The sequence below is a fragment of the Barbus barbus genome, assembly GCF_936440315.1.
Source record: "Barbus barbus genome assembly, chromosome: 46".
Classification (NCBI taxonomy): Eukaryota; Metazoa; Chordata; class Actinopteri; order Cypriniformes; family Cyprinidae; genus Barbus; species Barbus barbus.
Window position 1 is genome coordinate 22,567,980 of NC_136724.1, and position 24,495 is coordinate 22,592,474.

General features: G+C 35.2%; 1 protein-coding gene and 2 gene segments (V, D, J or C); 1 reads left to right on the top strand and 2 right to left on the bottom strand.

The window, feature by feature from the left end:
* Positions 1–24,495, top strand: part of LOC306864845 (Ig kappa chain V-III region MOPC 63-like) — a 684,433-nt gene that overhangs the window by 289,246 nt on the left and 370,692 nt on the right.
* Positions 1–24,495, bottom strand: part of LOC306864846 (Ig kappa chain V region K29-213-like) — a 764,502-nt gene that overhangs the window by 287,283 nt on the left and 452,724 nt on the right.
* On the bottom strand, positions 1,714–6,317 carry LOC306864840 (uncharacterized protein). The gene is made up of 3 exons (XM_079409102.1): positions 6,119–6,317; positions 3,889–4,481; positions 1,714–2,392 (listed from the first exon to the last, which is right to left on the bottom strand). The coding sequence occupies exons 1-3, from the start codon at positions 6,288–6,290 to the stop codon at positions 2,054–2,056; spliced, it is 1,104 nt and encodes a 367-aa protein (XP_079265228.1). The 5' UTR covers positions 6,291–6,317; the 3' UTR covers positions 1,714–2,053.

Genomic DNA, 24,495 nt, shown 5'->3' on the forward strand with positions numbered 1-24,495 from the left:
GATGTTTTTTCAGGATTATGGGCAATATACTGAAGGGAGTACATATATAAAACATGATTTAAAAATATAATTATTGAAAAAAGCTATTGTTAAAAATCTATTTCAAGAAGACAATTAATGTAATTTATCTGTTACCCGACTGTATTATGAGACGCGTGGAGGAATTGACTGAATCTGAATCAGACAATAGCTGCTGGAGCTGTAAATAAAACGCTCACATTAATACATGTAGTAAACTACAAACACACACACTGCAGCTGCTCAAAACTATGCTTTCATCAAATGGACAGCCATAAGACTATGAGCTCATGCTAGGAACATGCACACACACACAAACAGTCTTACGTCTCATGCCAGAGCACACATCATCTGAAACAGCGCTTGTGCATCAGCTCGACTGTGTATTTGTACATGATTCCACAAATCAACGTTCATCTGGAAGAGTAATCCACTTCCGAGCTACAGTGTAAAATATTATTGCACCAAAACGTTTACTTCGCACTCGTGCATGTCCATCGGTCCTCAAACAGAGACAGTAAACACAATATCCAGAAAAAACTCACCGCACTACAACAAAAGTCACCGCTCCTCAAATGCTACTCATAGCAACACGAATGAATGTTAGAAACAGGAAGAGTCAGTCAAACTCTACGGCTACGGCCCCGTATTGTTTGTTCAGTCCAACGTGTCCGTCCACAAACAATCAAAGCCAGGTTTATCGTCACTCATTTGGATAAAGCTTCAGTTCCAGTGCTGCTTTCAGTGTAGACTCGTTCCCAAGTGTATCGCTTATAGAAACGTTCAGTGTATTTTGCTCATGGGAGAATCCCAATGGCGTATTCACAGTTTGGATGAGTCCGACTGCCGGCACTGTGTGTGTACAATTTGGTGGAAGGGTTTAACGTTATCCTGAGGAAGAATGCATTGACCAAAAATCATGACGTAACGTCTGTTCGGTGATTTCAAACCACCGTTAGCGAGCTGTAAACATTTCACTTCTGAATACATATGGAAGAGCGTCTGTCCAGACTGAACTTCTGCTTCAAGTGGCACTAAATCAAATGAGCAAATAAAGTCAAACTGTAGTGTCATGTGATAATGCTGATGTTATCCATGTAACGAGTTCAAATCAACATGAAATGCCAATGTACCTCAGTCGTTTGATGAATTTCCTAGAAAAGTTGCTTATTTCGTAGAGAAAAACATTAGTACACTGCAAAAAATTATTTTTTCGAAGTTTCAATGTAAGATTATTGGAGTATATTTTACAAGAATATACCATTTCTTTCTACTTTCTTACTTTTATGTTTAATTCAATGTGTTGCTAGCTGTTTTCCTGAAACTGTGAATTTTAAATTTCAAGTCTCTTCTGCTCACCGAGGATGCTTTTATTTGATCAAAACTACAGTACATTTTATAGTAATATTGTTGAATATTATTATTACCATTTAAAATAATGGTAGTGTAATATCTTGTAAAATGTCATTTATTCCTGTGATGCAAAGCTGTATTTCCAGCATCATTACTCCAGTCAGTGTCTCATGATCTTCAGGAATCATTCTAATATACTGATTTGCTGCTCAAGAAACATTTCTGATTATTATCAATGTAGAAAACAGTTTCTGCTTCAACTTGTTTTGTAGAAACCATGCTGCGTTTTATTTTCAGGATTCTTTGATGAATAGAAAGTTCAAACGAACAGCGTTTATTTTTAATAAATAGTTATATTTGTATTTACTGTCATTTCGATCAATTTTATGCATTACATATATAAAGCAGTGGGTGGATTATGAAAATCTTAAAAAAATAATGTGCACTGATGAACTATACATAAGTTTTGATTTCATGTTGACTTTAACTCTTATTAGTGAGTGATCAGCACTTGAAGTTGAATTTCTCCTAAGGTTAGCATTAATAAAACCCAGTGTAGCTAATCATGAACTTTAAGACCTTGTGAGGTGATTCAAAAATGAAACAAACAAGTAGCAATACAGCAGTAGTCTATGCACTTCAGCCAGTGTGTGTGTGTGTGTGTATTTACAGGTTTGCACGATCAAACAGTCGTGGCTCTGCTGTACTGCAGCGCGAGTGGTGAATACTCTTTGAAGCGGACGCAGAGTTTGCCGCGAGTCCATGGGTTTTGTAGCGTGAGCGGGCAGAAATCGTCCTGTAGCCATTTCTCTCTCCCCTCCACCAGCAGAACCAGGCCGAAGTGCTCGAGCTGCTCGCTGCCGTACACACACACCTCAGACGCGCAGGACGGGTATCCACACTGACCCGGGGCACAGGTGCACTGCTGGGCTGCTTTCTGCAGGTGATGGCACACCGTGTTGATCTCCTGGACCACCAGACAAACCATCTCTTTGGCCGACGTCTCTGGAGTCACGCGTAACTACAAACAGACATACACATATGAATCAGCAGACTAAACTGTCTATTCAGTGATAAAATATGGTTAGGTGTCTTAATGCTCAAATGCACTATGCCAGTAACTCACAAGCAACTTTACACTTAGCAGAACTAAACTGATTATTTAACATTTCTGAATTTGAATAGAGGTAGCAAACAGAATGCAGAATTATATTATAAATCTATATAATACAATACAATATAATATAATATAGTTTATCTTTGTATCATTCATATACTGTTAGTTTTTGTTAATATTTTTAATTAGATTGTATGTTATATTATCACATTTTAGTTCAAGTTTAGCAATTTTATCTCTTTTTATTTTGGTCATGTTCATTAGTTTTATTTATTGTGCTTATATCGTTTTTATTTATTATTTATTTAGTTTTAATTATTTCGGTACATCAAGTTAAACTAAATGAAAATCAGAAATACTGTTTTGACTAAATATATTTTTTTAATATTTTATTTCAATTAAAGTTAATTTTATTTCATGGTTTTAGTTAACTATAATAACCCTGAATAACATAACATAACATAACATAACATAACATACTAAAATGGAATAAAAGTCACATAAAATTAATATGATTTCTGGGGTAAATGGAATATTTCCAAAAACATTCAAATACATATAAATGGAATTGATTCAATATTTATTTCAATATTTTGTAAAAGTATTAAGTATTTAATTAAAATGATATATATTTATATTCATATTTATATATAATAATTTACATTTACATATAATAATTTAAAATAATAGTCCGTAATAAGAATGCTTCATTTTTGAGAATACAAGAATTTAGTTAATATAACCAATACATTTATATTAAAACAAGAAAAATTGCATTTACTATTTTTTTTTATATTTAAATATAATTTAAATTAAAACATTGATTTTTATTGGGGGGAAAAACAATATGGCATTTGGCATTTTGTTTTTGTGAATGGCATTTTAAATGTGTTTTGGTTGTTTGCATTAATTATTTTGACAAAACTGAACTTCAGAGAAATTTTAGAGCAATGTCAAAAGAGCAAATCAATGAATAAACAGGCATAATTAATTAAAATATGTCACCATGGACCACAAAACCAATCATAAGTATAATATATTTACAGTAGGAAATTTACAAAATATCTTCATGAAACATGATCTTTACTTAATATCCTAATGATTTGGTATAAAAGAAAAATCAATAATTTTGACCCACAATGTATTGTTGGATATTCCTACAAATATACCCGTGCTACTTATGACTGGTTTTGAGGTCCAGGGTCACTTATAATGAAAATTTAAAATTCCTCTGTGAGTGTTGCAGTTAAATTTCTTTGAACTGAATTCCTCCTACTGTCATTTCTATACAAATTCCAATTCAACTTCCTGTAGGGCCAATGCAATTGAAATGTACACTAAAGCACCCTGAGCTTCATCCACTACTGTGATGATTAGTGTGTGAGCTCACACACACTCACTTTGACACTGGTGTCTTTGGGTAAGCCGGTGCGGTATTGTGGGTAAACTCTCAGTGTGCTGTGGCACGGCCGGTGAGGAGAGCCGGCGGAGTGGGCGGAGAGTCGCTGGACGCCGCTGTCCTCTGATAGGGTGCGCACCGGCACGGGGCGGGACTCAGGGGCGGCGAGGCAGAGGTCGAAGGAGGAGGGGCGTGTCCAGCGCTTCTGATTGGAGGAGCTGGTGGGCGTGGTTGGCATGGAGACGGGAGGCGGGTACTCCAGACTGCTGGTGCGGACGCAGAGCGCCGTTCTCTTCTCGGTGACCCGCAGCAGCTCGATCTGACGGCTCGGCAGGATGAAGTCGCTGTCGAAGGCGCTCATGTGCTCGCGTCTGCTCATCCCTCCTCCGGTCTGCAGCACGTCCGGCTGTGAGGATTGAGGAGAGGACTGCGAGGAGGAGGAAGGGTGTGCGGACGCCACGGATCTGAAGCTGGTAGGAGACGGCGGGAGCAGGTCCAGCTCTCTGGTGCTCTGGGCCACACTGGAGCTGTACTCGCTATCAGTGGTGAGGAACACCTCCGATGAGTTATCCTCGTCCGACAGACCGTGGAAATCTGGGGAAAGCCAGAAAGAGAGACTACTTAAAGGAGCAGTTCACGTTGTCATTTACTCACCTTTAGGTTATTTGTGACCCTGTACCTCAAAACCTGTCATAAGGGTAAATTTTTTTGAAATTGAGATTTCTACATCATCTGAAAGCTGAATATATAAACTTCCCATTGATGTATGGTTGGTTGGGATAGGACAATATTTGGCTGAGATACAACTATTTGAAAATCTAAAATCTGAGGATGCAAAATATCAAAATATTGAGAAAATCGCATTTAAAGCGGTCCAAATGAAGTTCTTAGCAATGCAAAAATGAAGTTTTAATATATTTACGGTAGCAAATTTACTAAATATCTTCATGGAACATGATCTTTACTTAATATCCTAATGATTTTTGGCATAAAAGAAAAATCTATAATTTTGACCCATACAATGTATTTTTGGCTATTGCTACAAATATACCCCAGCGACTTAAGACTGCTTTTGTGCTCCAGGGTCACATTTCAAACCTGTATACTGTTATATTTTCACAGTGACCATAGGAGGTCAAGCTCAAAAAAAGGATGAAAAAGTATTACAAAACTCCTATGAGGAACAGACCCTAATTTAAGTCATTATTTATTGATATTGTTTTCCTTCCTGGCTGATAGGCTGATATATGCTTATATACTGAGATACAGTGCATTAGTTAAATGGGCAACTTTATGGTGTTTTTGTCCTTTTGTACTTTTTAGAGCTTATATCCCATTAAACGACTGTAAAATAAAAATAAATAAATGAACTTAATTTAAATAAAATGTATTTTATTAAATAAAAATGTAATACATTTTACTACATAAAATAATAATAATTTTGTATTCTGCAAAAAAAAAAAGCATTTAGATTTGAATTAATACAAGGGTGAATGATTAATAATGAGACCAAAATTTCTTCAAGACTTTTCTTTTAAATATTTATGCAAATATAATTAAATTAAATTTTGCTTTAAAACAAAACAACACAATGTCTACAATTACAGCCAAACTCTTTGTGATTCTGTAAGATGACTAACTGTACCTTAACTCATCACAGTTCAAATTTACTTCAAATTTTTTAAATCACAATTAATCATATCAGTAAACTATTCTTAGTTTAATACAGGGCTTGATTATTAATCAAAATAAAACACCTCAAAAACTGTGATTTAATTAAACAAATATATGCGCTGCATGAGTTGTGAAATGAAGAAAGACAGCCATAAATATTAGTATCAAAATTTTAGTTGTAATGTAAAAAAAATATTATTTTCCTAAAATTTTTATTTCACAGTAAAATATTATAATATAATAACAGTAATTATTCAATATAGCAATATATTTTATTTTGTAATTATTATTATTATTTTTGGATTAAGAAATAATTGTGGATTATTACTATTTTATAGCAATATAAATATATAGTCACAACATTTTGCCTAATAATAAAGGTATTTGGCTGAAAAAAAAATGTGTGAGTCCCTGATGTATGTAATTCCAAATCCATTAACAATGAAAACCTTCCAAACTTTTGACATGAGTGTTTGGTAGCTGCACTGTATTGATGATCTGATAACGTGACGCCTGCAGCACGGTCTGGTGATTCTGTGATCTGTGCTCTCTCTCACCGTTGTGTTTGCGTGTGCTCTCTGGCGACGGACTCGGTGAGGGCAGGTAGTCCATCTGAGAGGAAGTGGAAGCTGGTTTCTCTGGAATACTCTCTTTGGAGAAGTCTATTATCCAGCCCAGACTCACTCCAGAGCTCTGATGCTTATACCGGGCCGACTGGAGGACCACCATCCATCGCGCATCACGCCACAGGTCCTCCAGATGCTGAGAGTCAACACATATGAACATGGGTCAATCACCACAACATGTGTGATATTCTGATCTGAACTCTACTTAAGAAATAGCAGACGAAGCAGTAGATTAGTGTTAATGTTTTAGGTGGGTTTAGGTTTTAATATTTAGATTTGTGTAAGGAAAATGCCACTTCAGAGCTGTTTTGGTGTTTTCACGACTCTCGACGTGTCTTGTTTTCTGCAGAAAACAAGACACAAAATTTTACAAAATTTTTACAATTTTGTATTTTTTTTTTTTTTTAAGAAATTCTCGTTGCAAGATAAAGGCTAGTTTTTTTTGTTTGGTTTTTTTAATCTTATACAGCATTACTGCCTAAGAAAATTGATCCTTTTTTGTTATTTTATCTAAAAAATAAAGAAATGAATACTTTTATTCAGAAAGGATGCATTAAATCAAACAAAAGTGACAGTAAAACAATATTTGTAGTAAATTTTAACTTTAGCTTGCTTACTACTAATTATGACTTCTTATCAAGTCGATAATTAATAAATGCACATGAAATTTGATTAACTTATTTTATTATCTGAGAATTTAAGATAATGCGGGCATTTCAATATTTATTTTGTTCATCAATGTCATAGATCAAGGTCAAATCTGTTTAAATTCTTTTTAATTTATATTATTTTATAATTTATAACTTTCTCTCCAGAAATACTTGTCACAATATAAAAGGCCTTTTTTTTTTTCAGATATATCATATTAAGATAAAATAAAAAAATTCATATCTTATACAGTGTTGCTTTCTAAGTAAAATTATATATTTTTTAATATTTTTAGATAATTTATCAGAATAAAAAACACATTAAAAATAGAATAAGTTTTAATCGTAAATGTCTTGAGTATAAAGGCTCAGCTCTGGCTGTGGACTCTGATTGCATTGGCCAATCTTCAGCTCTGCTCTTGGCCTCTTGCATCTATTAAAGATGATACTGTAAATGCCGCAGTTGAACAGTTTGTTCTGATTTTTATTGTGGGATTACTGTCATCAGTTACACCTATGAAAGCTGAACTGGAGCAGTGTTAAATTGCACAGAGGACAGAAATACCTGCAAATACTCCTCCACCTGCTGATGTTTCTGCTTGGCAACGAAGAGCTCGGACTCGGAGAACGCCTCGCGCAAAGTCTGCTGGGACATCAGGGACTCCAGAGCCAGCAGGGCCGACACGCGGCAGTACAGGCCGATGAAACTGGGGCAGTATGCCTCGAAATGAACTACACAGACAGAGAGTGAGGGCAAGGGGACGGGGCAGAAGATACGTGTGTGTGGACGTGTTTACGGTGTGTGCGGTCTCACCTAACTCAAAGATCTGCAGCGGCAGGGTGAGGAATCCCGAGCGTGGAGAGCAGAGATGGTTCTGTCCGGGCGGTGAACACACCTCCTCACATGGTGGGAGGAGCAACAGGAAGGACACGCCCCCTCCCAAATCAACCACCTCCTTCACATACACACGGAAATCCTGCGCCTGATATATATGAGGAACACGAGAAATGTTAGTATTGTATTTTATTATTTTATTTTGGCTGTATAGAGTTTTATGGTTTTGGAAATTAAACTAGTGCTCATTCCAAAATGTTCTGGTTGGTTTAGGTTTTTATTCATCAGACTCTAATACACTGTTGTACACTATGGCATGCTTTTTAAAGAAATTAATACTTTTTTGTAACAAGGAAACATTAAATTAATCAAAGTGACAGGGTTTAGCCTAAGCCAGGATTTGGCCATAGTTTAATTAGGACATTTAAATCATTTTTATGAACATGCCTTAGAAAAAAGCATTACTGGTGTGCATCTTAAGACAAAGATGTCAGTGCAAGTTTCTTTCAGTTGAAACTATTTTAGTCTAGGACTAGGCTTAAGCCTCGTCTGTGAAACCGGGGGTGAGTGGTAGAAATTAATACTTTTATTCAGAAAGGGTGCATTAAATCTGTGAAAAGTGACAGTAAATATTACTTACACTACATTATGACACGTTTTTTGAATAAATATATTTTTTTTATTCAGAAAGGATGCATTAAATTAATCATTAATGACAGTAAAACATTATGGTACATTACAACACTTTTTTGAAGAAATTAATACATTTATTCAGCATTAACTTAATCAAAAGTGATAGTTGAACACTATTTACATTTGAATAATTGAATGAATCATTTTATTCAGAAAGGATGCATTAAACTGATCAAAAGTGACTGTAAAACTATTTACGGTAAATTAGGGCCTTTTTAAAATAAATGAATAACAAAACTATTAATATGCAGCAAATTAATTTATTATTGAGGGAATTTTATTGAGGGAAAAGTCGTAGTTAATAGTGAATAAGTGTTCCCTATTCTAAAGTGTTACCCAAAACATTAATAGCTAAACATGGTCAGGTCAAAGTGTCTGAATAATTTTTGGTCCCAAATTTTTATCAGTTTTACTGGTAGTCCACTGTATAAAGAATTTCATGTCACAGTTTACAGTATATATATATATATATATATATATATATATATATATATATATATATATATATATATATATATATATATATATATATATATATATATATATATATATATATAAAAGACTATTGGAGTATATCTTGCAAAAAGACAATTTCAGACTTTCTACTTAAAAACCAAAAATTCACATTTAATTCAGTGTGTTACTTGTCACTTCTTCGTAATTATTTGTGAAATGTTCCATTTACACACACAATACAGGTGAGCAGGCGTGCGTTTCATCTGTGTCATGTATGTAAATGTGTGTATTTGAAACTGTGTAGCCCTGATGTACATAAATGGCATTAATTTGCTTGTGCAAAAAAAACTAATTGCGTGTCTTTGTGGGGATGTGTGAATGCGTATGCGCCCACCTGGTGGTTGGGAATGTTGATGTAGGTGAGTAAATCTTTAGCAGCGGTCCGCAGGTCCAGTAGGAGGCGATGTGGAGCGCTCTGGACATCGTCACAAACCTTTGCGCTGTCCTCCAGCGAACTCAGCAACTGAAGCCACTGCCATTCTTCCCTACGAAACAAACACATGTAATTATTACACACATACATAACGACATCCACATGCATAACACAACCATAAACGCATCGTACCTGGAGACGTGGCCGCTGTCTCGTATTTTGACGTGGCACAGCACGTTTGGGTGTTTGTGTGACACCAGCATCCTGATCTGATCCACTGAGGTGTAGAGCTTCAGGTATCCCAGATACAGGCCTGGAGACAGACACTTCCTGCTGCGCCGGTGATACGCCAGCTTCTCCTGCACACCAAGAGCTCATTAGAAAACGCCAATCTCGTCAAACCTGTCTAGAACACGACCAGGCCCAAATTCATCCCAAAAACAAGTGAAATAAACATGACGTGTTATTAATGCGTCTCTGGAATACTTCATTCTGATTGGTTATTTATGGTAAAATATTTCTGAATATGTAAATAACTGACCGTTCACCTGGGAAAAGTGTGTTGTGTACAAGCTGTGCTTGTATTCTGTAAACTAATAAAATAATCTCAACTCATATCAGCATTATCAAATTTTTTCATTACGTCCATGTATATATTTTTTGATTAACCTGGAAAATTAACAGCCAAACAGACGTTATTGCAAAATACTATAGATATTATATAGTATAGATACTATAGATGTAATAATACTATAGATCAATTAATATATATTTTATTTTATTTTTAATAATTTTTGTAAATATATTGATATAATTAAAATAATAATATACCTGTAATATATTTACACAGTTTCTACACATATGGTATATTTCTTGAACTGCTGATTTATGCTGATTTAAAAAAAACATTACAATACAAACATAAACAAACAGTAATAAGAAATTTAATTAATAATAATTACAGTAAAATGTCTTACAATATATATATATATATATATATATATATATATATATATATATATGTATATGTATGTATATATATGTTATATAATAGTGATAAGAAATATAGTTATCTTTAATTTATTTTAATTTTTAATTTATTTATATAATTTACATTAATTTATTTATATTTTATATAATAAGAGGAAAAAATTATTACAAAAAACATTACGGTAGTAAGGATAAGATGGGTTTTATTTGAATGAAAACACTGTCACTATCCAAACATCTTAAATAATGCATTTATATTTCTATATATTTCTTATTTTTCTTTTGATTTTGAGGTGAAATGTGACTTCAAATTCATCGCACTGGATATACAGTGTCTGGAACATTCTGTGTGCAGTCTGAATGATATGGGATGGAAAAATGGGCAAACTCTCACTAACACACACACACACACACACACACAGAGGTATGAAGAACTTCCTGCAATAGCCTGAAATTGACCCACGTTTATCATTTCTAAACTATTTGACGGAGAGACCGACTCTGGAGCCATGTGGTTGTTGAGCTGTGGATCCACTTTCACCACACTCACACACACACACACACACACACACACACACACACGGTTTCACCGCAGGGAAAATCTGAGCCGCTCAGACAAAACATTTTGACACCAAGGCTGATGTTCCTGAGCCAGAGCCGTTCCAAACACACGATCAGCGGCGGGTGAAGTGTTTACAGCGCTCAGACTAAATCATCAAAATGAACAATGCTACTGTTATACTCCCACAATTCACTGCACTCCAGGAACAAGAGCGAGGAACACAGAAGCAAGCAGCAGCTAAATGTTTTTTCCACTGATTTTCAGGCTATTTATATAAGAGTCTGAGACCTGTTGAGGTAAAGCATTTGCTCGCCCAAAGATGAAAATTATGTCATTTTCTCTTCAAAGTTGTTTCAAATTCATTTTATTCTCTGAAATTGAATACGCCGCAATCAAAATGAGTCACTCCACGCTTGACGTCAATAACAAAACACTAGAAAGTCAATGATGTCTGACGTCAAACCAGGCGCAACGCATCTTAGCAAGAAAATGACTCTAAATTCAGAAGTTTGGACACAATAGACTGAATTTATGTTTCTTATTATTCTAAAAATGAGTTTTAAGATACATACAGTACTTGTCAAAAGTTTGAAAACATTACTGTGATTTTTAATTGTTTTTAGTGAAGTCTCTTCTGCTCACCAAGGCTGCATTTATGTGCTGAAAAATACAGTAAAAACACTAATATTGAGAAATATTATTACAATTTAAAAGAACTGTTTTCTATGTGAATAAATTCTAAAATATAATTTATTCCTGTGATCAAAGCTGAATTTTCAGAATCATTACCCAAGTCTTCAGCGTCACATGATCCAAGCAGCACAACTGATTTCAACACTGATAATAATCAGAAATGTTTCTTGAGCAGCAAATCAGCATATAAGAATGATTTCTGAAGATCATGTGACACTGACTGGAGTAATGATGCTGGAAATACAGCTTTGATCACAGGAATAAATTACATTTTACAAGATATTACACTAGAAAGCCATTATTTTTAATTGTAATATTTCATAATATTATTATTTTTACTGTATTTTGATCAAATAAATGCAGCCTTGGTGAGCAGAAGAGACTTCATTAAAATAAGAGTGTTTTGATTCCAGCTTTTCCATCTTTTCATTGATCATGGTGCTAAACGGGATCAGTTACCGTGTCTGTGACACATTCGCGATGCACTGGTGTTTTAGTGTTTATAGCACTCACGTGCAGTGTGGTGAGAAGCGTCTCCAGTGCGCTGGGCTCGTCTGATGAAGAAGAGGAAGACCTGCGCTGCAGCTGGAATTTACTGACGGGAATCCAGCGTACGCCTTCTAGCGGCGCGCATGCACTCATGTCCTTCATCAGCACCAACACCGCGTTACCGTGCTTGTCCTTGATGGGTTCAAAATACACCTGCCCCAGATCCACTGTGCCCAGGAGCGCCTGCAGAATAATCCAAAAACTTTACCTCAAGATATGTGTTACAGTGTAAATAAATAAACAACAGTTTAATAACAATTCTTTGATAATCATTATGAGATTTGGTTATGATGATGCTTTTTTACGTCCCTAGTAACTGTAGACTTCACCTGCAGCTGCGCAGCCGCCTGCAGCAGTTTGAGGCGCGTCTGAAGCGTGCAGGAACTGGAGGCGTGTGCAGGACTGATGCACTGTTGCATCCAGGTGAGCTCCTCCCACAGATGTGACACCTGTCAAAGCACGTTACCACAGAGACTGTTTAATACTCAAATGCTGACATTGTATATTGGGGTGCGACTTAAAGAATCAGTGTTGTTGCAATGAACGGATTCAAATTTGGTTGGATTTTAAAATTAATTTTTAATAATGTGAAATACGTTAAATATATTTGTTATATTTAATCCAAATTATATATGAATTATATAAATTGTTATTATATAAATGTATTGTCATATTATATATATTTACATTGGAATTTATTTATAGACGATGCGAAGTCCTTTGAGTGATTTTTAAAAAAGCTAAATATTTTTTAAAAACAAATAATTTATATACACACATACATGATATAGATATTACATAAAATAATATTATATTACATTTTTATGTATTGTTGAATTTTTTTAACAATGTGGGAAAAAAATATATATATTGGTTATATTTAATCAAAATGATACAAATAATATAAATTATTATATATAATTATTAATATTAATTAATATAATATATAATTGTATGTATATATACACACACACATATAAATAACAAATTATATAAATAGATATTCAAAATAAATTATTTTTGTTTACATATTGCAGGTAAAAATTAAAACAATTAAAATACATGAAATATTGTAATTTTTTATATTTTAAATAAATATATAAATATAAAATAAATATTACACACACACATGCATATAAGTGTGCATATAAGTATACACATTATGTGTGTATATAAGCAACATATATGTGTGTGTATATATAAAACAAATATAATATTAACAATTACATATATAAAGAGTTACATTAATTTAAAGTAAAAAACCAGACCACACCAGTACTATTACAAAAGCTTTGTTTGGCTATTTCTAGTGATTTTGTCACCTTTGTGAACCAGAGTAAATCCTGAGCGTGACAGCTGTACGAATCGTCCACCTCGACGACAGGTAGCTGATCCTCTGGAGTCACCAGAACGTTTTCATCTTTATAAAATATACAGGCCAGATAAAGGCCTCTACAGAGAGGATCAGAGAGAGAGGAGTCATAGATAATGCAAGACATGGTGTGTTGAGAGCGTTCATCACAGCAGCAGCCATCATCTGATGTTTTTTTCTCTCACCTTTTCAGATATTTGACAAATTTGCTGGTGGGCTGGAAGAGATGCCTCAGACTTTTAGACACAGAGTGTTTCCTGGTGTTCGACGGGGCTTTGCATTGTTCTAAACACACAGAGAGGTCAGACATGTCAAATACAGCACAGACAGTTATGTAGAGTTCAGATGTGCAGTTTTAGCTTTCAGTCAAAATGGAAAATCACTAATAGTATTTGCTTTTCAATAGAAATAGCTGTTGCTGCGGTCATCTGGTCAAAAAGTGATTAAAAAATGTAATTACTGTACTTAAATAATTATTTATATTAAATGAAATTGCCAAACACTTAAATAAATAAATATGTTAGTAGACAGAGATGTTATTTTTATAATAAATTAACTGTAAAGTACAGGGGTTTTAAAGCGGTTTAAATGTTCGATCGTAAAAAAAAAAAAAAAAAAAAAAAAGAGAAAAAAAGAATGAAGTTTCAAAAAAGAAGTTTCAGCTCAAAATAAGCCACATATCATTAATTATATCATTTTGAAAATGCCTATTTAGAGTGGAAGCAGAAACCCGCTGTTTTGGTGCATGTCTCTTTAAATGCAAATGAGCTGCTACTCCCCGCCCCCTTTTCACAATATGCTTTGCTTTTACAGCTTGTAACTCTGCTGAAAAACATCTGTTAGGTTTTGATTATCATGTCTATTGCATTGAAATCATGCGCTTTAAAGCCATATCAGTTAAAAGCAAATGCACAGAACGTGTCTAAACAGTACTAAACAGTCAAATACACATAAGTTTGTTAAAAACACACATAAGTTACAAAAACACAGTCGGTTATGTCTTTGAAGTTAAACAGCTGGAAAAGAAACTGCATGTTTATATTAGATCTGTGTATTAAGTGACATCAGCGTAATATACAGTACCTATACTGCTGTCTACACTGTTAATATGACCCAAACAATAAAATAAGAGCAGAAAATCAATCGTGCTCTTGAATTAATAACTTTTGTAGCTTTAACAAGAAGACTTTTCTAACATGAATGCTGCTTTTAAATGCTCTAGCGTGAAAATAAACATGGTGGATTGCGTGCGGCTCACTGCTAACACGGCAGGGCAGGGCGTGTAAAGTGCGACGTCACATTTTACAGATTCTGCCAACGGCTTATTCAGAGACACTGCTTATGACTTATCGGGATTAAAACAAGGAGCAGGTGGGTTTTATAATTATAGGGTGGTTGTGTACACACACTGCCAACACATATTTATGTTCAAACATCATGTAAAAGTGAATTTTGCATAATGGGTGCCCTTTAAAATAAGCTGCATTTTCTTATGCCAAAAAAGTCATTAATTTTTCCTTTTGATTTTGGGTCGAAATATGGATAATGTTTTATGAAATTATAATATTCATTTACCAAGATATTTACATTGTAGTTCATATGGAAAGTCCTACCAAAAAACGTTATTGCGATCCGGTCCAAAGTACTATGATAAAGCTAGAGCATCCAACAAGTGTTTTTTGGCAGTAAATATCCAGTCTTTTTTTAACAGACACCAATTCAAGTGACTGAGGGTGTTTTGGGGGCCTGGAGAAGTTTCGACATGCCCTGATATTTGTGTTTTTTTCAGTTGCTTATTATTGCTCTAATAACACTGTAAACAGCAAAAACTGGGCTACAATAATATGTTAGCAGCATTTATGTACATGATTGTGTTTTTGAGAAAGTAACGTTTAGTGGTTAGTGAAAAACTAAAATTTTGAAGTCACTGAAATAAGACCATAAGACACATACAGAACATTTGTTTACAAGACTTTTGAGAACCGGACGTTGAAGACTAGAGTTTTTGCTTTAAAATTATGTGAAAATCAGCTTGTTTACTCGCTCACAGAAAACAATATATTGATTAAAAATTTTTAAAGACATGCTTTGTGATCGAAAGACTATATGCGAGGGAGTGGCAATGGCCTTGAATATTAAGTGATTTTCACCTGAGAGACAAAGGGACCTCCCTTAATGGCCCCTAATGGCCCATCAGTGTAACTGTGACCGAAGCAGGTAAGAGAGAATGTGAGGAGATTGAACATTTTTTTTATTTTTTTTAATTATTTGTATTTTATTTACAACACAGTATAATCAAAACATACATAATGAAGGTCAAAGACACATGTATTGTGCACACTGATCTAACCACAGAGATGTGAACAGACTTTGAGTCATTCCTGTAACAGATTCTGTTCAACAAGTGAAACAAGTAAATCATACCTGATTTTTACTTGTTTTATTTAAGTGTTTCTGCTTCTTTCCATGGATTCATGAAGAAAAAAAACATAATCAGTAGTCAAGGATCTTGTTTTACCATAGAATATCAGTGTATTGAACATCTGATGTTGGTACAGTGCTCTCAGAGGAAAAAAGTTTGAAGAGACTGAAAGTCAGCAGGATTCATCATCTGTGGTGCAGGTATCTGATTCAATAAAATACAAAGAAAAAAAAACATTTGAGAGCATGTTAATATCAGGAGCATCTGTATATATATATATATATATATATATATATATATATATATATATATATATATATATATATATATATATAGGTTTTGTAGCCATAGAGTCACGCATGCTTTGTACTATTGTGAAAAAATACATTTTATATCTGATATACTAATTATTATTGTTTAGTAAGTTATTACAATCTATTTGTGAACAGAGTATTAATAATAAACACGGTCTAAACATTCTTAGATGCGTAGCATTCATCATGTTGTCGTTTGGGAAAAACCCAACTAGTAATGTGTTCAAGTTTATGTCACAATCACAAAGGAATTACCATCCATATTACAACGTTATTGTTTCGTTGGACTAAAAGTGCTCTATGGGATGTTGTTCTGTGGACCCTTGCCTTTCTAACTAAACCAGGATTTCAGCAGTGGATGTGTTTGTGACTCGTTAAGACGAATCTGGTATGTACTGCATTTTTATTATGCATGTTTTGATGTGTACTGCTTACACAAATTTAGCAAATACATTCCTTAAGTTTTCAATCGAAAAACAGCGATCTATCATCAAAGCTTGAGGCTTAGACCTTCAAAATGATATATAGTTTGTCAAGATTAACTTTGTCCCATTTCATTTAATCTATTCATAAACAATGACAAGTGCAAACAATGATCGTTCAGTGCACCGGCGTCCTGGTGCGGGTTAACAGGTTTTAACTAATGCAAAAAAGAAACACTTACTCGTCAGATTGATCTTCCCTTCTGGATGAAATATTGTTCTTTTGAGGGAAATCCAGCCTTTACTCAGCGTGCCTTCTTCCAGAAACGAACACGATAGCCGCGATGAAGGATCTTCTCACTCTTTGTTTATGTTGGGCATCTCCATGCGCACGGAGACTCCATGTCTCACGTGGTTATTTACATATGAACTGCGCGAACCGCGAGGGGGCGGGATCGCATTAGAGATAATGAGTTAGACGGGAAAGACTGAACATCGTGTTGGTTTCATATGGATTACTTCATCACAGAATATTTGTTTTCGATATTATTTCATTTAAAAAGTAGACACTTCAAGCTTTCTATAGATATGACTCTCATGTCTGTGTGTTGAGTATTTGCTGAGTTACAGTTCATTTTAGTGACGCGTTTCTAAATGCAGTTCGCGGAGACGGAGAAGACAAGAGAGCACACCCTGTTTGATTTCTTTATTTTATAAAATTACAAAGTTGTGTTGTTATTATGAGTTTATACAAATGAAAGTAGATGCTTTACAGATTCGATTGATGTATTACTCTTATCTGTACGATTAAAACTCAAAGTACTTTAAGTTCCTTTTAGGGGTTTTCAAATAAAATGCACCAAAATGCACAGACGCGTTTGTCGACCCCAGAGGGTTAAAATGGGAGCAAATCTTTATGCTGTGTGTGAATGAAAGTAAAGCATCTGCAGCCAGTGATTTCATTATAGAGTCTGTGTGTGTTTAACTCCCTGCAGTTGAGCCTAATTTATCCCCTTTAACTCACAGTGAAATAAACCCTCAGCACTGCTGCCCTAAAACCAACCAAAAGGACCCACGTGCTCCAGCCCTCTGAAATATTAACTCAGCATTTGTTTAAAGTGCTGTAATTTTTTGGGGGCTGCTCAGTGTGAATGAGGAGGGTTTCATTCAGGTCCAGTAGTGTTTACCGTGGCAGGCGCAGTGACGGTGCACCCCTTTAATTTGCTCCAGGAGCTGCTCTAACGCCTCTTTCAGACCCTGTTGGCGGGGCAAAAGACCATCCACCTCCCTCCAACCTACAGAAACACAGACAGAGATAAGAACCAGTGCATTGTGGGTAAAAACAACAGATGCATATGAAAAATCTGAAGAAGGTCTTTCAGCGCCATGGGAGACTGGTCTGGGTGGTTGCTATGTGATTTGTTATGGTAACTGGTGTTTGGCCATTTAAAAGTTGCCAGAACAATGCTAAGATGTTGCTATGCAGTTGCTAGGGTGTTGTGGGTGGTGTCCATGGCACTGCAAGGTGGTTACCATCTGGGTGGTTGTTCAGGTGTTACTAAGGTGTTCTGGGTGGTTGCTAGAGTGTTCCCAGGGCATTGCTTGATGGTTGCTGTGGTGGCAAAGGTTTTACTAGGGTGTTCTTGGTAGTTCCTAAGTGTCCATAGGAAGTTCTAGATTGTTGCTTGGGTGATTTTCTAGGAAGTTGAAGGAGGTTGCCGTAGAATTGATGTGGGTGGTTGCTTAGGTGTTACTATAGTGTTCTAGATGGTTGTCAGGGTGCTAGGGTGTTTTTCTAGGGTGTTGAAGGAGGTTGTCATGGCATTGTTTGGTGAGTGCTATAGTGTTTGAGGTGGTAACAAAGTCATTGCCAAGGCGTTACTAGGGTGTTCTAGATTGTTGCTAGGGTGTTAAAAGAGGCTGTTAGGGCATTGCTTGGTGTTTGCTATGGCGTTATGGGTGTTTATAAAGTCATTACTACTGTGTTCTGGGCAGTTGCTAAAGTGTTGAAGGAGGTTATTGACGGTTACTACTGTGCCGTGGGTGGTTCCTAAGGCATTACTAGGGTGTTCTAGACTTGTTGCTAAGGTGCTTGGGTAGTTGCTAGGGTGTTAAGAGAGGGTGCCAGGGCATTGCTTGTGGAAATGGCTGTTAAGGCTTTACTAGGGGGTTCTAGGATGTAATAGGTTGTTCAATGTGGCTGCTAAGGTGTTACTAAGGTGTTCAAGGTTCTGTTCTGTTTGGTTTGGTTGTTAGGGTGTTGAAGAAAGTTGCTAGGGTATTGCTTTGTAGTTGCTGTTTACTACCAAACAAAAACTATGTGATTATATAATGTTTGTATGATAATCTAGCAGTAAATCATTCAGTATTGGCCTTATATCCCTGCCATCAGGCACACACACACTTGCACACACACTCTCACACGCACTCTCTCACACGTACTCATGCATTTGCACACACACACGTGCGCGCACACGCACGCACACTCTCGCACTCTCTCACACACACACACACACACACACACAAACACACACATACTCGCACTAACACACGCACACACACACTCTCTCGGCACGGTAAACAGGATGATGTTCTGACGATGTGTTGGTTGCAGGCTGGTTCCTGAGGAAGCAGGGAAAACATGGACGCTCTATTCTGGGAATGTCTAACACAGACCCTCTCTTCAGTCGGCTAACCTCACCGAGAGTGTGTGTGTGTGTGTGCTTGTGTGTGTATTATGAAACAGATAGAGCGAGTGGAAAAAAGGATGCAAACATCATATAAATAAGAGAAATTGAGTGAAAATCATTTCTGCATGCGGCCATAAAGTGGTGTGTGTATGTGAGCGTGAATTGTAGAGGGAGACAACAAGTGTGTGTGTGTGTGTGTGTGTTTGAGTTGGTGTATAAGAGCCGTTCTGTCTGCGACTTTACAGCTTCTCACAGACATGCAAATATTTCCAGAGGGAGTCGAAATGGAAAACACAAACACACACATTTAAATTAGCATGCTCAAAACACACACACACACATACACTCAACGTAAAAGAGCCCTAAAATCTGTGGGAGAAAAGTCCTCACAAACATAAAAATGAGGACACAAGTATGACACAAATGAAGCCAGACACACATACATAATTACACACACACACACACACACACACACACACACACACATTATCTGCCATGCAACGTTTTAGAAAGCAAAACATGACTAACATCTCTCCTGTTTGTCATTGTTGAATGTTTGTGTGTGTGTGTGTGTGTGTGTGTGTGTGTGTGTGTGTGTGTGTGTGTGTGTACTCACTTGAGACTGTAGCACAAGCAGGTTCAGATATCTGAGGTGAACTCCATCCCTTCATGTTATATGCTGATACCTGGACATAACAGCATGTGCCCTGAAACAAGAGAGACAGATCTGTGACTGATGAATTTAAAGGGGTCATGAACTGAGAAACCAAAATTCCCTTGATCTTTTGACATATATTATACTATAAAAACATCTTGTTTTTAGATGTTCAATTTTCAGAACTCAAAACTTTAGTCATTAGTCTAAAAACAGCTTATATTGAAGTTAGTCTGTCAAAATGACAGCTTGTGCAATGTTCTACTCTATAATGTAATAGTGTGTCTAATCACGCCTCAGCAGAAGATGATCAACACCTGCTTCTACATCACTGCCTGTTTAGCCCCACCCACTGATTCATGCATGTAGTGTTTACAAGAGAGGGGAATGTGCAGGTCTACGCAGAAATCAAACGATAAAGATGCTCTGAAGACAACAAGAAGCTGTGCAGTGCCAAGTTGTGGAAAAACCCAACATCGAGAAAGAGTGAATGAACTTTATTTTGAATGAAGATCCAGTCCGTGTCAGTAAGAACTCGGTGTTCACTTCATTTTACCACGGATTCATTTACAAACAAGGCACAATTCGACACTGGATTTTCAAAAAGATTGAAACTAAAAGATGATGCTGTGTGACTATATTGGATCGGACAGTAACGTCGCAACACAAGTGTGAGTAACACTTTTCATTATGTGATCACTATTGCTTTTTCTCTTCTTACAGATCGTTTGATATGTATTGAGTTATTTATGCGTTTTTGACCTAAATCACAGCAGCGTACATTTGAGGAATGTACACTGTCAAACATACAAGTAGCCAATTAGTATTTAAAGCTTGTGATGCTATGATTTTTGTGCAGTTTTATAACTTCCTCTGTTTTACATAATTTGGGCATTTATGTTATTTGTGATATCTTGCTTTTTTCATGTTTATTTTCATGTTTAGGTCTGTTTATTTTACTAATATTATTATTAGTTATTTTGTTGTCTTCTTTGTTTGTTCACTGGTGTTGTCTTACAAAACCAATTAAAACAATCAAACAATGAATTTTTGTACTCTTTAAATGTGCACTCTTCTTGTTATAATTAACTCACAATAAAATAAAGTTTTTGCTACTTGAAATGAAGCTGACATCAAATTAAATCAAATTATAAATAGATGAAACTTGAAAAACTTCAAGTTGAATAAAAAATGAATCTAATTAGTCTAATCAATTTAATCTAAATATAAATATTAAAAAGAATTAACATAAATAACAACAGCACATAACAACATTTCTAAAACCTAAAATATTACTTAACACTAGTGCACAATTCTTCAGTCACTAAAATTTAGTTTGCTTTCTTCAAAATGGCCTTCACCTCTACAACAACTTTTCTGTCCTCCAGACATAACCAAAAGAAAATTAATATTAGCAAATGATATAGCTTAAAGGGATAGCTAACCCAAATTTAAAATTCAGTAATCACTTACGATGACTTGAAATAAATGTTTTGAGGAAAATGTGTATTTATTATATAAATGCCCATGGAGTTTTATGATTTTATTACTTTACATGACTTTTCCAGACCGAGAAATAAAAAAATTAAGCTGTTGAGGAGGTGAATTAAAATAAGAAATATCTTGATTTTTTAGTTGTTTTGTCTTATTACTAATTTTTTTAGGCATCCTTGGTAGTTTGCTGAGGCTTTCTAGTGGTTGAAAACCACTGCTTTCATTAAACGTCTGTTCTTTCATTCATAAAACTTTCGTTCATAAAACTAAAAATACGTTTTTGGGTCAAAGTGATTCATAAAGATAGAGCAGGTCACAAAGAACTTTAATTTCTGGATCGTTTCTCACACAAAGCTATCATACGGCTTCAGAAAACCTGAAACACAGTGCACAAGTTGTATGTTATGAAACTTTATGGTGCTCTTTAGTTTTTTTTTGGAGCTTGACAGCTGTGGTAATATTGTTTGCGGTTTGTTTTACTCCACATACTAACCGCTGGAAGTCCAGTGATGTCATACTGGAGCTGAGTCACGTCTTCAATGACCGTCTCACCCAGTAATGGAGTAAATGAAGGAACGCTGCTCCAGCTCACTGAGACACACATAAGAAGCAGTCATTCAGCAGATGCACAGACAGAGCTGTACTGACTAGTCAACTAGTTCTACCACCATGCCATGCTGTGGGCCTGCGTCTACTAGTCACAAGCACTTCACTGTGCTTGTTTGTGTAACAGTGTATTTGTGTGCGATTTGTTTTGTACGGTAACCTGTGATGGCTAAATGTGAAAATGGGGGATTCTGGAGAGTTTTTTGTCCACAAAGTGAGCAGCAGATTTCTAAGGTGGTTTAAATTTCTTTGAACAACTCAAAGACTCATTAAACAAACCTGTCTGACAGAAACCACAAGCAAGTGTAATACAGTATGTCTATTTTTTGACACTGTTTATGACAGAACTCCGGTTATTTAACACTAAAACTAAAGCTATTAAAACATTTGTGTTATTTGCAATACAGCTTAAATTTAACAAAATATAACTATTAGAAATTTGAATATCTACCTTTGCTGATAATTGAAATAATAGTCAAATGAATAACTGGAACTAATAAAAACTAAAACTGAAATAAAAAATAAATTAAACAAGAATGATTAAATTAAAGGGATTGTTACTAAAAATTCAACTACAATTGACATAAAACTGAAAAAAAGGCAATTCAAATATCAATAAACACTACAATAAGATATACCTATTCTTCTTACTACTACTTATTTTTACTATTTATTTAAAACTGAAAATATATAAAAGGCTATCAAAAAATATTAATAAAAAATACAAAAATATAATAATGTGAATTTGGCAATGGAGTTACATGATATTATGTGATAGTGGCATCATCTCGATTGCATGGAATATATTCTCTAGTTGGCCGTCAAATCGCTGATTCTGACCGGCTAGTTGACCGGTCAGTTGTGTGACTTCATGTGCTTCAGTGGTATTATCTAAATCAGCCTTAAAACGTGGGTAACGGGTCACTCACCGCGGTATTTGGTAATAACAGCAGAGTTGTGACAGAGAGGCTCTTGGAAGTAAACTCTGAGACTGGTGCTACTGCTGACGGACAGATGAACGACGCTGGGAGGCTCAGGAGGACCTGAAATCAACACAGACACACACTCAGTGTCACACACAGCTGCTGTAACCTCAGGTGTGTGTGTGTGTTACTCACTGGCGTGTGTGTATCCCGTCTGCATGCGCTTGTAGAGGCGGAGCTTCCATTCCCAGGTTTTCAGCTGTCTCTCTCTGTTTGACTCCTCCCTCTCCCCAGGCTCCTCCCCCGTTACCTGGGCAACCAGCTCTGCTATGCGATGCTCCGCCTCTTGCACCAGCGAGGCCAGGTGAGCGGCTCTGCCTTCAAGACTTAAAACTAGAGAAAACAAGAAACACATTAAACAAACACCAATAAACATCTTGTGAATTCATGAAAAATAAACCAGTTTGAATTTTTCAAACGTTTTAACCCAGGAACAGTTTTGAGGTTTTTTTATTTGGAAAAGAATGACAAGAACAGAAAGAATGGATTGTTGTTGTTTTTTTTATTTTCTTTAAAAACAAAAAATTGGGCTCGATTTCTATTTTCTTTTTCAATTCCACTGAAAATTTCAAAGTATTTCCTCCTAAGGTTTTCAAGCTAAATTTATTCTCAATCATATTACTGATGTACAATTGACATTGTACTCTACAACCGTACATTGTATAGTTAAATTGCATTAAATGAGTTATGAATGAGCCATGTTCACCACTGTAAAATAGCTAATAAGCAAATTAATGCAAATAATCTTTGATAGCTATCTTTGATACAATATACTGTATTGTTGAATTTCAAGAAATGCTTCATATTTAAATGTATCATTTATTGTTTCATCATATTTTACCCCAAAATGAGCTTGTTTTCAGAAACATTGAGATTTGTAAATTTTTATGAAAATTTTCACAAAAAATTGCATTACCTCAATGTAAAAACTTTTTTTTTTGTACACCTTTTTCCTCACTTGAATAGGGTAATAGCAATTAAATGTTTTTAAATCAACATAAATTAAAATAAGTTAATCATAAACATAAAATAAGTTCAGAACAGGAAATACTACCGTGATTATTTACAAGAAGAAGAATCATTTAATTACAGAAAAATTACAAATTACAGAAACTGCTTAATGTTATAACGCAAAAAATCCTAATGCTCCTAAAATTACACATCAAGTTCTTCATGCAAAAATATAATATAATATAATACTGTACAATTATATTAAAGTATAATGTGCATATTTTATGTACTAAATATAATATTAATTTTTTTTGTTTGTTTTTTTGTTTTAAGATGACCTGGACATTCCCAAACATACTACAGTAGAAATAATGATAACTATATAAAGTGGCAGAAAACCTGACATTATGTTTTGATCATTGGTGTTGCATACCATATCAAATTGCTGCTGCCGCTGTTTGATTAAAGCAATAAGCCACTACTGCTTTATTGTAATGTATAGCATGTGGCCAACATCTGTAGATGTATGGTTTATGATTCA

Bases quoted from the DNA above. Each gene is read 5' to 3' on its own strand.
- LOC306864840 (XM_079409102.1), bottom strand. From the start codon at position 6,290: ATGGTGGTCCTCCAGTCGGCCCGGTATAAGCATCAGAGCTCTGGAGTG. The intron at 4,482-6,118 runs GTGAGAGAGAGC...GGCTTTCCCCAG, and splicing joins GAGCACACGCAAACACAACG to ATTTCCACGGTCTGTCGGAC. The intron at 2,393-3,888 runs GTGAGTGTGTGT...GTCTGTTTGTAG, and splicing joins CCAAAGACACCAGTGTCAAA to TTACGCGTGACTCCAGAGAC.